This window comes from Papilio polytes, unplaced genomic scaffold, assembly GCF_000836215.1.
Source record: "Papilio polytes unplaced genomic scaffold, Ppol_1.0 DF820678.1, whole genome shotgun sequence".
Classification (NCBI taxonomy): domain Eukaryota; kingdom Metazoa; phylum Arthropoda; class Insecta; order Lepidoptera; family Papilionidae; genus Papilio; species Papilio polytes.
Window position 1 is genome coordinate 955257 of NW_013528526.1, and position 19245 is coordinate 974501.

At 33.5% G+C, this 19245-nt stretch overlaps 1 protein-coding gene across 1 annotated transcript; it reads left to right on the plus strand.

The window, feature by feature from the left end:
* The first annotated feature begins 117 nt into the window (after positions 1-117).
* On the plus strand, positions 118-7305 carry LOC106110332 (atrial natriuretic peptide receptor 2-like). The gene is made up of 7 exons (XM_013292105.1): positions 118-253; positions 753-897; positions 1999-2148; positions 5297-5489; positions 5766-5940; positions 6389-6579; positions 6808-7305. Exons 1-7 carry the CDS (start codon positions 118-120, stop codon positions 7303-7305), a joined length of 1488 nt encoding a protein of 495 aa, XP_013147559.1.
* The last annotated feature ends 11940 nt before the right edge of the window (positions 7306-19245 follow it).

Genomic DNA, 19245 nt, shown 5'->3' on the forward strand with positions numbered 1-19245 from the left:
TACTTTACAGTTTTGTTAAATTGTATTTTACAAAATTAATGTTAATTATAATTCTGTTCAATTCAATTTTACAAAACTTGAAAATAGAACATTTTATTTTGTTGTTTTTTTATTAGAATGTCGCTGGTGCCACCTGGCGGTGCGGATTCGCCGAGTCCAAGGCGCGCTGTCAGCCCGCTCCTTGAGATGCGGCGGCCGCATTGCACCCTGGCCTGCGATTACTGCGCGGCCATCTTGGAAGACAAGTTCAAACGTAACGGTTTAGTATTCACACATTTATAAATAAATTTCTACCATTTACTTATATTAAGAGTACGCACACCTTTGACTAAACTTTCGCATAACTGTTAATTCCTATGAGCGCATTAGCGAATTAGCGCATAATACTCGATTTTTAGTTGTGCAACGAAGTTGAATTGGCTGCGAACCAATCGACAATCGCACAACAGTTGTGCGATAGTTTAATCCATAGTGTGCGCCCGTTCTTAGCACTTAGTTATACACAAAGAACGCAGTCTATGGATATAAAATCTATTGTAACTATCTTCCCTAAATAGTAAAAACAAACTATGCAACGGATTTTTATACATTTTAGTAGATAGAGTAATTCAAGATGTTGGTTTACAATTCGATGTAAATAAATCATTGTAAAAAATACTCTAGCTGGAAGAATTTTTAATTTAAAATTTAGAGACTTGTAAATTTAGAGTTCCATACCATATAGAAAATTGTAAAATATATCTTCAACATAGGGAATACGGATATGAGAAATCGAGGGACATCTCCGCTGTCGGCGTCACCGAGACAATCACTGACGGGTGAACCCCCCTGGACACTACCGGAAGATGACCGTCCCGACTTCTCAGCCTTGAAAGAAAATATTCAGAAAATAAACAAGTAAGGTTCACGAGTTTTGGAGCCGGCGCACATCTTTGACTAAACTATCGCATAATTGTTGTGCGATTGTCGATTGTTTCGCAGCCGTTTCAACTGTTTAGTTGGACAACAACAATTAGAGTAGTGATCGAGTAATACCTCTATATAAGCACATAGGATTCAAAGCGAGACTGAACAGTTGTGCGATAGTTTAGTTTCAGCTGTGTACACGGTCTTATATATATATAGAAAAAACGTATATGGGGCGAATTTCTTTATAAATATTATTTTATTATAATTTTATGTTTTTTTTTATGAATTCATTAAGCATTTTACAATTTGTTTTCTAGATAACATTTAGACAAAGAAGTTATTAAATACAATGTTCTATATAAATAAATTTAGCACTAGCTTTTCACAGTTATTTCTTTGCCTAGACGAAAACATTCATAAAAACATATCTTGATTTCGCACGACATAAATATGTCTGAATAGTTTTTTCTCCTTACATTTGATACCCTTTTGAATATGTAATTTATACGGTGGCATCCACTCAAAGAATATTATATAAAGATCGTGGAAATATAACTTTTGATGGTTTTCCTTCACTTTTAGTAAAACATTTCGTATAATAGTCGCTTGTACAGTTTACTTCGTTTATTTTGCATTGTTAAGTGACACCTAGAAAATTACACATATACACTAGCTGGCATATAGGCTCTAACTGACGCCAGTAAACATCAGACGTTCTGTACAAAACACACGCAATTGTTTTATTAATCTTACTAATATTGTAAATGCAAAAGTTAGGATGAGTTTAGGGATGGTTGGTTGGATGTATGTTTGAGTTTGTAGCCTCAACTGCTCAACGGATCTCGTTGAAATTAGGTATAGATATAGAGGATAGTCTGGAATAACACATAGGCTACTTTGTTTGTTTTTTAATCCACGCAGACGGAGACAAGCCGTAAGTTATTGGCATAATGTCAACTAGGCATTAGTATTATGGTAATAACATAAACATCAGTGTGAAATCTATCACTTAATGCGAATCTGAAAAGATAGAAACGATAAGATAGAAAGATAGATAACTAGTATTGTTAAAGTTACTATTGTTAACAGAGATTGCGAGACTTCGACACGTTTGGACGTTTTACTGACACAAGTGGAACAATACGCGAACAACTTGGAAGCTCTAGTCGAGGAGAGGACTTCCGACTATCTGGAGGAGAAGAGGAAATGTGAGGAGTTGTTGTATCAACTGTTACCTAAGTAAGTTATATACTTATATCTGACATTGTTACTTACAACGGTTAGTATAACGGCGCTTCTTGCGGAAATTTTTGCGCCGCGTAGATGCCTTCTAATACGATCTGTCCTCGGCGGTTTTCGCAAACCAATATGACTCAGGCTACTTCAAGAAACGATGCTATCTCGTTTTCAAAAACCGACATCTCATTTGCTGTTCCTTTGGTATTGTGGATGTCCATGGTTATGAGATCTCGATGTTCCCGCCATTCGTTTGCTCCCTATTTTATATATAAAAACTGGTATTTAAGCTAAATCAACTTAACTATAAATCGTTAACTTATTTAGGTCTAGTAATCTAAATTAAACTTTTAGTTTATGTTGTTGAAATGCGACTAGTCTTTACTTAATAAAATTTCCTTCAACAAATTTCTTTTAAACTTCATACATCCAACTTTATAAGTTACCTGAGCTTACTTAAACTTATAACTGTTGAGATGTTAAGTTTTAAACTTTAACTTTGAAGTTAATTGTTTGTACACTTTATAGGATCCGTGGAGTAGTTCTATCACGAGCTGTTTTGAAAGTTGAAGTTTAAAGTAAATTGTAAATTTTTCTAGTGAGGTCAGAATTTTAATTTTATCACATGGTGTCTGAATTTCGATATGAATTCTCTTAAAATATAAGAGATTGGAAAGAAACTTATATTACAATGAAACAATGATTGCAATTTAAGCTGACCGAATACTAAAATCAGTTTGTTTCATACAAATATATTAGCGGTCGACCGTAACATCGTTGAGAAAATTCGCCTACAATAATCTTACATGCATCAAGTACCTTTCTGTGAAAGTCACGTCAATATCGGTCTAGCCGTTCCAGAGAATACTTGGAAAACGCGGCCTTGCAGACATGTTATGATTTAAAAAAAATATTGTTATCAGCAACGATAATATAAAATGTACACGAAATACATTTCTTTTTCAGTCATTCGTGTTTGGATGGATGGATGTTTGTTAGAGTTTGTAGCCTAAACAGTTGAACGGATCTCGATGAAATTTGGCATAGACGTAGATGATAGTCTGGAAAAACACATAGGCTACTCACTTTTGTTTTTTTTTAATTCCTTGCGAACGGAGTCGCGAGCGAAAGCTATTACACAAGAACAGTCAAATTTGAAAATGTTTATAGATTTAATAAAATCTAATGTGTAATTGATCATTCACGCATATTAACAGATTCAGAATTTATTCAAGTTTATATTATTATGGTAGCTACAAACAACCTTTCGTGCTATTCTGATTGATAGGATTCATTAATCATACAAAAGTAAACTTTGTTACACTCTAATTAATTCATACGTTTGTGTGCAGAGTTATAATTCAGTAATCCATAATTACAAAGGTATTACACACAGTCGGATTTATTGTGTTACTAGCTTTCGCCCGCGACTCCGTCCACGTGGAATTAAAAAATAGAAAAATAAGTAGCCTATGTGTTCTTCCAGACTATGTTCTACATCTATACCAAATCATCAAAATTAGTTAAGCCTTTAAGGCTACAAACTCCAACAAACGTCCATCTAAATTTTCACATTTAAAATATTACTAGCTTTCACGCGCGACTCCGCCCGCGTGGGTGTAAAAAGAACAAAACTGAGTAACCTATGTGTTCTTCCAGACTATCCTCTACGTCTAAGTCAAATTTCATGGTGATCCGTTCTGCTGTTTAGCCTACAAACTCTAACAAACATCCATCCATCCATCCATCTAAACTTTCGCATTTATACTACTACTAAGATAGTATAATTTATAAGTCTCCTTAGAGTGTGCCACGCTTGAAATTAAACTAAACTGTCCCATAACTGTTTAGTCTCGTTTTAATTCCTATGACCTTAAATGGAGGTGCGCACACTACTCGATTTTTAGTTCTGCAACTAAACAGTTGAGTTCCCTGCGAAACAATCGACAATCGCACAATGGTGGTGCGATTGTTTCTTCAAAGGTGTACGTCCGCTCAAAGCGTAGATCTAGCTAAAATAAATTAAAGTAATTATTTACTCTAGTACCAAGGTATTTAGTATTTAAAATGTTTTTATCTATGTAATTTACTAATCAAACCCAATTTATGTTATTTAGGTTCATTTTACTTACTAAATTACTACTTTAGTGTGAAATAAACAGTTTTTTTTAGATATGAGCTATCGCGACTCTGGAGTTATTCTTTTGTTTATTGATTAACGTTTTGTTTGATTGCTTTAACCTTAAAAGGTTTTTTAAAATAATAATAATATAATTTAATGTTAATCTGGGTATTTCGGCGAATTTTAACAATTCTAGTTTTCGCAAAATAACATAGTTATCTATAACTTAAGTGTAATCTTATACTGTAGCGTATTAAGTACAACTAAGTGCACTCTGGGCTGGAGTAAAACTTAAGCATCTAAGTGTGTACTTAAGTTTTATCTATATTGTCACTGAACTCAAGAAAAAAGAAGATATTATATTACTAATGCTTTAAAAGCATATTAATGTTACATTACAAGTTATTTCTAAGATCAACGGTAACACGTGTTGTTATAATTAAAAACATTATTTCTTTATGTTTTCTTTTTTTATAACGCACTAGCTTTTCCCCTGCGGCTTCATCTGCATAAAATTAAATACGTTATTTCATTGTTTGCATCTGTCAAATTTTCAATTGCAAATGTCAAAATACCAATTACCTTACAATGGCGATTTTGCTTCCTTGATTTTGGCAGCAACCTATGGTCTCTTTCCCACATTAGTAATTTTATCCAAAATATTTAACCAGTAAGTTTAATGGCGTGAAAATATATAGCCTAAAGCGTGACGTAAGAGTAAGGCTTTTTATTTTAAAAAAGTATTCAAAAATATGCTGTAATTGCTGACATCTTGGGCAACAAAGGAGTGTGTGTTTACGCTTAATTATAATAGTATAGATAAACATAAGTTGTATTAAAACTACAATTTCTATACAGTTTTCTTCAGCTAAAAGTGATTCAACTTCAACAACCAGAGTCTTTCAAGTTACGCAGGCCTTAAAAGTCCCCTCAAGTCCATTAATTGACTCTGATAGGAGTTACATGACACAAAATCTGTTCTACATAAATACGTGTAATAAATCTTGTTAATTAGATGATTTCTCATAGATCGGTGGCATCACAACTTATTCTTGGACAGCCAGTGATGGCAGAGACATACGACCAAGTAACCATCTACTTCAGCGATATTATCGGCTTCACGAAACTCTCAGCGGAGTCCACTCCACTAGAAGTAGTCGATCTGTTGAATGATTTGTATACAAGCTTCGACTCTATTATAGAGAACTTCGACGTGTATAAGGTAAGAAAATGATTTTAATTAGTAAATTGTATAACAGATCCTGACTTATCTTAGGTTTAGCTTTTTATTATATATAATATATATAACTGCAATAAGTTTAAATTTACATTTGTGGCAATATACGGCTAATATAACAATAGAATAGAATGTACATTATTGTCACAAAGAAAGAAACAAAAGAAACACGGGCTTAGACAACGCAGCGTATAATACCTACTACAAATTGCACCAACTCAAACTAGTTAAAACCGGTTTGATCCATTTTGTCTCGTCCAGGTGGAGACTATAGGTGACGCATACATGGTGGTGTCTGGGCTACCAATGAGGAACGGCAGCCGGCACGCGGCGGAGATCGCGCGCATGTCACTAGCTCTGTTGGGAGCTGTGCGAGTTAAGACAGTACCACACCGGCCGGGGGAGAGGCTGCTACTGAGGATCGGGATGCACACAGGTGAGACAAGCTTCAAGATCTCTAAATCCAGGAAATATGTCGCTGGCTTTACTCCGGAGCTGAGATCGGAGTCTACATCAAACTGTACTCCGGCTAATTATTAAGACTTACGGATAACTTAGGCAAATGTAGTGAAGGGGGGATGAAAGTAAAGGGTATGGAATGTAAAGGGAAAGAGTTCCTATAATTTTACTTCTTCCCAATTTGTTGAAATCTCGATGAAATTAGGCTTAGATATAGAACATAGTGTAGAAGAATATACAGACTAACAACATCCATCTATTTATACTTTCGCATTTATAATATTGGTAAAATAATTTATTTGCTTTTGAAGTGAAACTTTCATTTATTATGATGGTTCTTTTTACATGAAGTCGCAAATTAACAAACACGAAATCAGAGACTGCATTCACGTGATTACAGTGTAGCTAATAATGTTTTATTACAGGGCCGTGTGTGGCGGGCGTTGTGGGGTTGAAAATGCCTCGCTACTGTCTGTTCGGGGACACGGTCAATACTGCCTCGAGGATGGAGTCTCACGGCGAGGCTCTCAAGATACACGTCAGTCCGAAGACCAAGGAGATACTTGATTTGTACGATTGCTTCGATCTAGAGTGTCGGGGGGAAATTACAATGAAGGTAAAGTTGTTTTATTTATAAAATTGCCGTCTGATTATTTCTCTTGATTGCCATGTTTTTTTTTTTAAATATAGGTAAATAAAATGTATATCTCTAAAAACTTGGAAGTAGTAATACAAGTTTAAAATTGTCAGAAGGAAAGAAGTTTTTAAATCAAATTTCTCACAACTCTTTGCGACTTTTTTTAAATATATAATTATTTTTACATTGTAAACTCTATCCTTTTAGGGAAAAGGAAAAATGGTAACATATTGGTTAATAGGAGAAAAACCGAATGAATCAAGAGACACCGAAATAAATTGCAACCAAATCACTCAAACTAATCCTAGCATAACATTCCAAGGACCTGATAGTCCCGCTGCTCATTCTTTAACTCACAGCCAAAGTCCTGAACGTAACGGTACTAAGGAAACCAGCAAGAATACACCAGAAGAATTACTGAGTGAAAGAGATCGTATTAAACATGAAATAGCAACATTCGTCGCGAAAGATCTAATCAATAACATAGACAACGCTGTTAAAGAATTCAGAAAATCACAGAGCGCTACTTTTAGCTCTTCGCCTGCGAACAAAACTGTCTGCAATGGAAATGAAAGAGGCTTAATAACTCCTACGTATGATAAAGAATTAGTTATCAGTAAAGGAAAAGTACGTGATGTTGTGAATAGATTTAACAGCGGAGTGAACACAGAATCTCCAAATAATAGCAAAACTAAACCTCTGTAAAGACTGAATGACATCGTTTATCTTCAAGCCCGGTCTAAAAATACTATATTCTTAGTTTAGTAGACGTGAATGTATTTTAAGATAAATGTGCAAAGCACTATATAATACTGTAGAATCTAGTCAATAAATATAATATATTCGTAGTGTTAATGTTAAGAATTTTGTTGAGGTTGTTTCAACAGTTTAACTATAGGCCAGGTTATTACTAATATTATAAATGCGAAAGTTTAGATGAATGTTTGTTAGAGTTTCCCGACTAAACTAAACGGATCTCGATGAAATTTGGTATAGATTTAGAGCAGTGTTCCTCAAAGTGGGCGATAACGCCCCCTTGGGGGCGTTTGAAACCTAGAGGGGGGCGCTAAGTGCCTCAGGAAAAAAGGGGGGCATTTATTACAGTTAGGTGGGCGATGTATAATTTTTAATTTCAAATACTTTATAGAGTATCATAAATTTCACTAAAATTAAAACTCACATACTACATTGTAGAGCATAGTCTGAAAGAACACACTTTTCATTTGCCATGCTACAGAGTCGCGGACGAAAGCTAGTATCAAATTCTATGGTTTACGGTTAGAGTTACCAAAAATCAGTGTCTCATATTGGTTGGATCGATCGAAAGCATGTATTAACATTTTTTTTGTAAATTACTGATTGTCTTGTAGATGTCATGTTGTAAATACAATTTCTCTCCGAGATCGCATCGGAGGCACTGATATGCCCTACCTAATACTCGTAGGAGAAAAACTTGCTCCGAATTTTAATCGATTGATAGTAGATTTGAACTTACCTAATATATTAAAACAAATATATGTCTACAATAGATTAAGATGGAAGATCTTATAAAAGATCTTAAATGAAAGCTGTAGTGAGAATTCGTGTAATATATACATGTAGAAATTACAAAAAAAAATATATTACTTTAGTCCTTGTAGTGTTTTTACAAAACTTTTATACTTCCGTACCTTTCTTATTCGATGTTTTCCCTATTTTATGTGGAACATTATTCTGTTTAGAGTATGATAAATTATACTTAGTTTTAAGCTAAATAAGTATTTATTTGAAGATGTTTAGCAATTCTTATATGTAAATGTTAGTTCTTAGAACTTTTACAAAACTGTTATAGCATTGATATATTTATTTCTTGTTTTCTTTCTCTAAATAAATGGCGCTCTCTCGTGTCAGAGGCCAAGACACACTTTGGGTCGCTGCGCCAACGCAGTAAGCAAATAAAAGGAGACAAAAAAGTAATTTGAGGATTGTTTTTAAAATTTTTGAAAACATTAAGAAAAGGTTCCTTTCTTGAAATAACTTATATGTGACTTTATTTAAATATAAATAGAGTTCATAATCGATGTATTTTGTCTAGTCATAAATAAATAGAAATATTAAAATAATACATAGTTTATTCGTTTTTTTGTTAGAATTCTTTAAATGATATTAAACATAAAGAAAAATAACTCTCTTTTTTTTACACCTCAATCCTTTGACGGAGATTTTTGTAGCAATAAAAACAATAAATTCAACTAGCTATAATTTGTAAACTAGGTATAACTAAATATATTTTGGTATTATAATGAATTCTAATATATCTATTGATCCATTAAAAACGGCTCAACTCACGCTTTTATCTTCCGGTGACGGCACCGACTAGTTTCGGACCCTTCGGGGATCCTTCTTCAGGGCGAGTATTATTTAACTTTTGTTCGCGGTCGCGTCGCGCCTCGCACTGCGGGCCAGGGCGCGGAGGGCGCGGCTCGAGGGGGCGGGGGGCGCTAAGAGCGTTGTGGCCGCTTCGTGCTTCGGCGACGGAGATGTCGACGGGTTCAAAAATGTTGAAGTGTCGCTATTGTTGTTAAAATTTTTAGGCGCGACGTGACCGCGAACAAAAGTTAAATAATACTCGCTCAGAAGAAGGATCCCCGAAGGGTCCGAAACTGGTCGGTGCCGTCACCGGAAGATAAAAGCGTGAGTTGAGCCATTTTTAATTAATTTTCGCTTAAAGTAATGTCTCACGATAGTTTAAACAATTTAATATCTATTGATGTTCAAATTTTCAATCTTTTATCTTTATCCGCGACTAATTTTTTTTTGTGACTGAGTTGTCACTGTTTGCCTTGAAGAGGCATTTACAGATTCACCGGCTTTATGTGGCCGAGCGCAGATGGAGCTTAGCCTAAACCTCTTTTGTGAGTAACTAGGCTCGAGGGCTCCCTCAGGAGCCTCGGCTCGGGCCGTTACTTCGTTATTATTACAGAATTGGGAGGCTACCGAGCTCTTACCCCACGACTAAGTTACAGGGGTGTCAAAAGTGCCCTGAAGCGCTTTGAGTGTTTGGCCGTGCTCGCCTCAGCGAAATATGTTGCCAACACTCTAAACACACTCGTTCAGTATTTTTTTTAATTAGGTGATCGCCACACTATAGAATTAATGGTTAAAATGTGAATACGTATCAAAGTTAATTTTCAAGTAAATAAAAACCTTCTGTAACCTTCTTGCGACCTTCAACAATCGCGTGACGAATTCAATACAGAACAAAGACTCACGAAACGATATTATTTCTGACATTTACAATAAATTATACACTAAATAAACCGAGAATAGATTGAAGAAAAAAAAATCTAGTAAGGTTAATATTCTTCTCTTCAAAATAGCTAAAAATGTTTTAAGCAAAAGTTATGTGGCATTGGTCTGAAACAACTGCTTGTGAGAAATAAACGCAGATAGAACAAAAGACCATGAGAATGGTAAGTATCCAAGATCAGAAGAACTGGTTAAAGCTACACCCGTTTACTAGACTAGGTTGGCGAGGATAGCCTAGCAACTAATCTGTATTTTTGTATTTTTGCATGTATTGGAATAACTCAAAAACTACTGGGACGATTTTAAAAATTCTTTCACCGTTAGAAAGGTAATTTATCTGTGAGTAACATACGCTATATTTTTTAATTTCACGCGGGCGAAGTCGCGAGCAACAGTTAGTATTGTATAAAAAAGAGCATAGGTAGGTAGCATGTAATAATTTACATGCTACCTATACGTATTCATTCGAGCTTAGGATTTCAAGTCACGCATCCAATTTGATTCATCTCCAAACGTTGGATAAATTTAATCTCCGTATATGTCAACATGTAGCGAGACGGATGCTGGTTCAATAAACTCGCTTTATTGGTATATTTATTATTATCTGATGGGACGTTTGCATAATGACATAAAAGTATAAGACACGATGAATAATAGCGTTGCTAGCGTCTTTGCTTACAACTAGTTGTTGCTCGCGACTTCGCGAGCGTAAATTAAAAATATAGACTATGTTACTCACAGATAAATTACCTTTCTAACGGTGATAGAATTTTTAAAATCGGCCCAGTAGTTTTTGAGTTATTTCAATACAAAAAATACAAATCTTACCTCTGCATAATATTAGTATAGACTTTAAATATTTTTATTTGGATTATCCAGGAAGCTTTGGATGAAGGGGGAGGAATTTATTCTGTGAAAGGTGTTGTGAATGGCTTATGTCTAAAAGTGGACAGATAAAGGCTGATCATCATACCACAAATCAAATTAAAAACAACCTTCATTAATCTGTACATGTATAGTTTATACACAATTCCGTATATCAAATCACGTAAAATGTCAACGCCAATCAAATCGCAATCAATTAGTTTGCATTCAGTTTCGAATGTCGAGCATTGGATGCAAACAGAGGTCGACGTTAGGATGATAATTGAATTTGCCTGCTCTATACTACCAATGTAAACTAGCTCTGCAATACGTGATAAATCTAAATATTGAATACGGGGTAAATAATGCTTCAAATAATGTGCCTGATTTAATAATTCCTTTAATTATAAAGTACAAATAAAAGTAGTTATCGAATAAGCAGCAACATTTAAATTATTTAAACTTAAACATTAGGCGAGTGAACTCGTCCTGAAAAGGACACCCGCAGGGTCTGAAACTGGTCGGTGCCGTTATCGAAAAAAGTAGACGTGAGTAAAAGCCGTAAAATAATTAGTTATAAGCCGCCACATGTCGCTAAAAGGTATCGCAATGGAGAGAAGAATATTTTTCATTTTGATTCTCTCTCCTACCCTAATAAATGCACATCCGTTCCCACAAAGTATAAATAAATCCATCTTACTTTTTGCTAATGCTATAAATGCGAAAGCTTAAATCGATGGATGGATGTGTGTTAGACGGCTAAACGGCTGAAAAGATTTCGATATCAAGCATAGATCTAGACTAGAGCATTGAAGAACGGTACCTAAGGCTACTTACTTTTGATTTTAACGCGCGCTTATCAACTAGCTTTCGCCACGCGAATGGAGTCACGGGCGAAAGTTTGTTGATAATTTAAAAAAAGTGAATACGCCTATGGGTGGTCTAGAGTCAAGGCAAGGTGTAAAGTAACTAAAATTGCTATGTTTAGTTAGAGTGGAAATTTTAGAGAAAAGATTAGTCTCACAAAGAAAAAAAAATGAAGATCGGATTAGCCATTTTTCGAAAAAAGAATCTTCCATACCAACATACGGCCTGAATCGATTCAGTTGCACGCGAGTGTAGTGTTCATACATACTCGTAATTATATTTTTCGGTTCTCTAGGGAGGTAACCGCCTTCTCCCCAGGCTTAAACTACAAACGTCAATTAATTTCAAAGTTAACCTTAAATGGTTTATGCTGAGCATGACAATCCAATTAGTTTTTGAAATCGCCTCCGGACACTACTAGATCGATTTATTGGAATAGGAATTTTTTGTCTCATTTTTAACATTACTAAAATATTTTAATTTTTCTAGTAAACTTTAATATGAAGCTAAAATAAGATTTATTTACAGACATTGAATAAACTATGAATTATTCATAACTTTTATCGAAAATCTAATAAATTTGACTTGTATACACTAGGCTTATTATAAAGTCTTATAAGAAACTTATAATTTTTTTTACGCTCTAAAACTCCATCAACTATCAAATTTTTTAAAGATATTTTTATCATAAAATTATCTTAAAAACCAAAACCATATCTTACAGTTACTTGTCTCTATATGTATAAAGCGTATTTATGTTTAAAGGCCTTGTCCCACCACTGGCTGATACAGGCTCAGAAAGTTTAAAAATGACGTCAATGTCAGATAAAAAAACAAAATCCGTTATTTCCATCACATATTTTACACGTTCGATTGTTATCAGACAATTTAAACTTGATGCGACGGGCTCTTAGAGTTCAGTATTTACTAAAAATAATGTTCTTTACAATAGAATTGCTATAGCTAGTACGAATTTCTAATTAAACAAAAAAACTTTTAGAAGCATATACATTAGTACTAAAGCAAGTGTTCCATTAGTTATTCTAGTTCCACTCGGATTAACGTAAACCACGTAACTAAGTAAACACATTTAAAGCGGGCGCACACCTTGGACTGTACTATCGCACAACTATTGTGCCACTGTCGATTGTCGTTTGTTTCGCAGCCAGTCAACTGTTTAATTGCATAAAATGGAGTATTGTGCGAGCTTATATGGTACCTCTATTTAAGGTCATAGGAATCAACACTAGACTAAACAGTTGTGCAATTGTTTAGTTTCAGATGTGCGCACGCCTTTAATGTTAAATTTCAGTTATTAGCTCCGAAAAAGCTTTTAAGTATTATGCACTATTTTGTTACAGAAACAGTAATTTCATTTGGTAAGGTAAATGTACCAGTAATTGACATAGTAGAATGTATTGAGCGAAATTATCTTTTTTAACAGAAAATTTATTAAAATCTGGCTAACATTATAAATGTAAAAGTTTAGATGGATGGATGTTTGTAGTCTAAACGGCTGAAGAGATCTCGATTAAATTTTGCACAGTTGTAGAGCATAGCCTGGAAGAACAGATAGGCTACTTGCTTTTGTTTTTCTATAATTCCACGCCTACGGAGTCGCGGACGAAAGCTAGTGTTATAATATTTATAAGGTAAAGTAATTGACTTTTATAAAATTGTGTACATCTTAAAAGGTGTTCAATATACATGTTCAATATTTTCACTTTAACTTTTGAATTATGCTCACACGTAATATAAATGTTTTTATTTTATTTTATCAACAAATATGTGTATGAAACATAAATCACATCGTGTGAAATAATCAAAGACGTACTCACTGAGCTTTATAATTAATCCGATGTGACAATTTTCACGTTCCGTTGAGTTAACAAACAACATTATCTTAATGAAGATTTTAATTAACATGTTAATAATAGAGAAGACAGGTTATCGAAAAACATGGCGTCTGTACGCCGCGTGATGTTTTATACAGTGTCCAACTGTGTGCAAAAAAGTTTATATTTTATTACTTCAGTAATTTACTTGTGGATGACTCTTTTTTAAATTGGAAAGTAATAGAGCGACTATATAACTTTGACCAAACAGTCGCACAACTGTCGTGCGACTGTTTAGTTGCACAACTATAAATCGAGTAGCCTGCACCTGCAATAGAAATCAAAGCTCGGCTAAAAAGTTGAGTTGATAGTTTAGTCAACAGTGTGCGTTTAGTATGTGGACTGATTCTTTTTTAATCAAAATAAAAATAAATCATTATAATTCGTAACAGTATCTCCTGTAAAATCATTTTTGAACGCCAGTATCTCTTATTTGAAAACATGTAATGGAATTTATTATATTATCATCCTCTTCCCCCTTATCCTACTCCCGTAGTGGCACTTCAGGTTTTTATCCTCCACATAACTCTTTCATACGTCATCTCAGTCATCACTCCCTTGATCATGTCACCTTAAACGCAATCCATCCATCTCTTTCCAGGTCTACCTCTACCGGAGTACCGCCACAGTCATAACGTTCTCCTTGCAAATTTAAAAACATAATTTATTAATGCAACCTAAGATACCGCTCATTTGGCCTTGCATTTTAAATCGATACAGAAATGTACAGATACAGTCGTCACGCAAGTGTTCCCTTTAAATATTATATGAATGTAATTAAATCGATTGATTTTGAACAGTTTTAGGTCACCGTTTCATTTACTTTTATTTCAGTTACGGTACATAACACATATCGACGGGTGAAACGCTTTTTGTTTCAAACGCCATTTTAAGCGATATTGACTCATATATTCAGAATTTAAAATATGAAATAAATAATGAAGTATGCAGAATTATAGTAATTATAATCTAGAACCGGTTTGAAAATCTTTCAATTGAAATTATTTTTAGGGTTTGTATTTATGTTTTTTTTTAAATGAAGACTTTAAATGGCTCTCGTGAACATTTTACCTAATGGCGCTTAAAACAAATAGCCTTTCGCCCAACGATATGTAGTACAAATACATAACAATGATCAAACTAAGTAAACACATTTTCTATGAGGTTTTCATATCTGTGCATATTTGATCCAATGCCCTTGATGTATTGGATTTTCGTTCGAATAGATTTGTTATGATTTTGGTGCATTCCATCTCTTCATCCCCTTGTTTATATATAAACTAGCTTTCGCCGGCGACTCCGTCCGCGTGGAATTAAAATAAACAAAAGGTAGATAGATGTTCTTCCAGACATCTACATCAATACCAAATTTCATCGAAATCCGTTCAGCAGTTTAGGCTACAAACTCCAACATCCATCCATCCATCTACAGTTTCGCATTTATAATATTAGTATGATTTAAAAGCGCACACGTTAGACTAAACTATCGCATAACAGATAGTCGATTGTTTCTCAGCTAATTCAACTGTTTAGTTGCACAACTAAAAATCGAGTCTTGTCCACACCTCCATATAAGCTCATAGAAATCAGGCTCTTAATATACTTTTAGTAAAATAAATAAATTGCAAATTAATGCGAAGAATATAAATTGCAATGTTTATTCTTGCGTGAATTTAAAATAGTTGTGACCCAGATTCAGCGAGGTAGTGATCAATTTCCATGACAGCAGATCTATTTGCGTAGATATGCAGAGACCCAATTAATCAAAGCGTAGCTCGGATGCGAGCTACGAACCCTCTACGAAATTGTTACGGTATGCTACGAAATTGATCCTTTGTGCATATATCACAATAGATTTAAAAATAATTAAATGTTGCAAAAACGTAATGTTGAATTTACTTCTAAGAAAAATATTTATGAAATTTAATGAGAGTATTTTTTAACAATCGCCGACCTTCGAAAGGAATTATAAAAAAGTTTAAAAAAAATTAACCAGTATAAGCTTTTCGAATTCTAAGCGGATTTAACGAACGTTAACAGGGTTTCCGATATTTTTTGTTCCATTTGCTTTTTTATAGCGAGCGCCCGCTGAAAGGAGATTTACTTGAAACCCTGCAGTTTCAATTAAAACATTTATTCCTGATATTGGAAGTTCTTTAAGCGTCTTTTTTTGTTAATTTCAAAATCGATTACTTAAAGTAATGTTTAAAAGAGAAAAGATTTACATTTTTGTATGTGTTAATAATTTAATACTCAAAGTTAAAACTCAAAAACTACTTGGCCGATTTCAAATATTCTTTCGCCTATAAAAACTATGTTATAGTTGTTAGCTTTTAACTATTTTTGATGTATTCTTTATTCTTAAAACTTATTTGTCAATCTGTGCTATTTATCAATACATTTATTATTATTTAAAACAACAATATTGTTAGGAAAATATTAGGAAACGGAAGGAATAGTGGGGGTAGTTTAATAAAATATATGGCAAGGAGTGGCTCGGGCTCAGTTGCAGTCTCGGCGCTCAGTTGCCAACAAGCTCAGTGTTTTACTAGTCGTTATACCGGAACTTTCGATATATTTGCGATGTCGCATTGGAGTTCAGTTTGTGTGTTTTAAAGTAATTTACAAGTATTGTTTATATGGCCGTCCGTCTATATTTTAAAGGAAGTCATTTGTGTCGAAATTTCTAACACTGCCGAGTAACATAAGCTATGTGTTTTCTTTTTATTATTTTATAACTTCACATGGACGAAGTCACGAGCAACAGCTAGTTACTTATAATGTGTTCATTTATTCAACTTTTTATGTACAAAATACACCATGTACCTAATTGAAAACCATAAGGAAAGAAAATAAATTTCTGCTTTTAAAGTGCCCTCATCCGTACATGTTTCATCTTCACTTGTTTGTTTGCGAGCCAACAAAAGAAAAATGATAAAGGCGAAGTTTAAAGTAATAAAGAATTCAAAGTGCATTTATAAAACATACAATTCAAATAATGCCTACGCATTTCTTTTCGTTTTGTTTGTTGTTATATTTATCTAATATTTTTATGTTCAATCAAGTTTCATATAGATGTATTTTATATTGTATGTATTTTATATATTATTGCTATTCATGATTGACGCCTGTCAGTCATGAATAGCAATAATATTAAAACGAGAAATAAATATTATATTGGTAAAGTAAAAACCAATTTGGACTAAGCGTTAGATTCTACTTTATTGTGGACATTTCAAAACAATATTGAGAAGTGTCCTGTTCGTAATTTAGCTATAACTAATATAGTTCTACCTTTCTTGTACAAATATCCTTATCAGAGATATCCGTTTCTTTTTTAGCCATTATAAAGACAGTTACTTCAAAGATTGCTTTTTATTTAACTGCTACTTACGGAATATCCCTTAAATTTCTTAATAAAGAGCGGTTTTTATTGCAAATAGACTTCGTACAGAGTAAACGAAATCTTTATAGTTTTTTTATGAGTACAGCTACATTATTTGAGAAGATTGTTGTTTGAAAGGGAAGATTATGGATTTGATGTTCTATACAAAGCTATTGAGACAAAAATTGCCTTTGTTTACACAACTAGCGGTATAAAGCAGGGGTATCGAACCTCTGGCACCCGTGCCATAAATAACACACGACATAATATTTTGAGCACGTCAATAATCATAAAAACACTATGGAAAAATTATAAACTAGGTGCATCATAGAATTGACTAATAATCGCAATCAAAATTATTGGATGGCACGGTTAAGACCGCATTACACATTTCTGATGCATAAATGTTCGCCACCTCTGGTATAGACATCTCTAAAAGTCTGTCGACTTGTCTATTTCTTATTCTTATGCGCCAATAAATTATTTAAATAAGAAATTGTTATTGTTCAAACACATAAAACATACATAGTAAATAATAAACATACATACACACATAAAATATAATACGATCTGAGTACTACGTTCGATTTTTAATAAATTCTTGCCTCGCATAGCCGCGTTGTGGAATGATTTTTCCAATCGCTACGACTTACGGTCTTTACAGAAACGAGCGTACTGCCTTCTCAGAAACCTTGGCATCTGTAGTTCCTCTGGTATATTATTTTAATATTTTTTTTATAATTGTATTGTAAATGGTAATTTGCGTTGTTAATCACTTCGGTGTTCCCTCATCTCGTTTACCCTGAGATTTATATAAAATCAAATAATATAAGAAGATGGGTTAATTGATTTTCTTTAGACAATTCCGTTGTGTAAAACCTTACCTTTTTACCTAATAGGTGCAAGCATTAATTTATGTAGGCATTAGGTAAATAAACAAATGAAGCGCGGTCTTGGCTCTTGAAAGTGGCGTGAATAATGATAAAGTAAGGAAATACGCGGAAGTGTAAACCTTTGTTATTGTGTTTGAACGAGAGCGGGTTGCCTTACATTATGCGTAATGGGATAGATGTCGTATTGTGACTTTAGTATCTACTTTGTATAGCATTTGTATCTTGAAACCATTATTATACGCATGTATATTTTATTTAAATTTTATTTATATTAATAATGTAAGCGTATGTACATATGTGTACAATACAATTTTATAAAGAGGAAAAAATTGTATTTTTGTATGTATTGAAATAACTCAAAAACTACTGGGCCGATTTTAAAAATTCTTTTACCATTAGAATTTTACGTAGACAAATTCGTCTCCGATAGATAGCATTGAATGAAGAATTTGCCTGGTATAAGATGATAAAAATACATTTCCCAAGAATATTACCCTTATAATGAAATTTGTTCCCTGACTCAAATTCAATTTCGGTCTAATTTTCTGGTTTACTTGCCCGAGACTTACAACGCTCGAATCTCTCTTACATCAGCGAGGAAAAATTGAATAGTAAGAAACTAATTAAAAAAATGTTCTTGTATAATTTAGATTTTTTATCTATATATATACTGATATAAAGAGGAAAGATTTATATAATAGTTTTTTATGTATTGAAATAACTCAAAAACTACTAGACCGATTTCAAAAATTCTTTCACCATTAAAAAGACACGTTGTCGCTGAGTAACATAGACTATATTATCAAATTTCACCGGGACGAAGTCGCGAGCAGCAGCTAGTAATGTTATATTTGTGGAATATACATTTTAATGTATTTTAATTTAATTATGATCTCATTTTTCACAAATAAACGAAAACTTTCACTCAAATAGAAAATGGGGGTACCTTAATTATATCGCTGATCAAATAAATAAATAATAATTGCAAAGCTTAGAACCCTTTAATTACCGCTCTATTCGATTCAATAGATTACGTCTAAAGTCCAAAGGAAATCATTTTATAAATTAACGTTAATTTATTTTATTGAAATAATTTTTAATAAATTCATTTGTTACGCCATTATCAAACAATTGAGTCCTGAACGCAAAATGAGAAGCCTTCAAACAACTAAGGTTGAAGTTATTGACTACAAAGATTTGAGACACAAATTCCCTCGAGGGCTTAAGGCGTTATAGAGAAGACTGACCCCTGTTTGTTATTGTAACTAAAACATTGTACTAATCAAATAAATATACACTTTATTTAATGTCCGATTCCACTGGCAAGACATAACTCAGTTCAATCTATACATTTTTTCGAAAAGAAACCCAGAAATGATAATTTTTAAATCACGTGAAAAAGACTTTAATGAGAAGTCAAACTGCTACATATATTTTTAAAATGAAAGACCAA

Bases quoted from the DNA above. Each gene is read 5' to 3' on its own strand.
- LOC106110332 (XM_013292105.1), top strand. From the start codon at position 118: ATGTCGCTGGTGCCACCTGGCGGTGCGGATTCGCCGAGTCCAAGGCGC. The intron at 5,490-5,765 runs GTAAGAAAATGA...TGTCTCGTCCAG, and splicing joins AGAACTTCGACGTGTATAAG to GTGGAGACTATAGGTGACGC. The intron at 6,580-6,807 runs GTAAAGTTGTTT...CTATCCTTTTAG, and splicing joins GGGGGGAAATTACAATGAAG to GGAAAAGGAAAAATGGTAAC.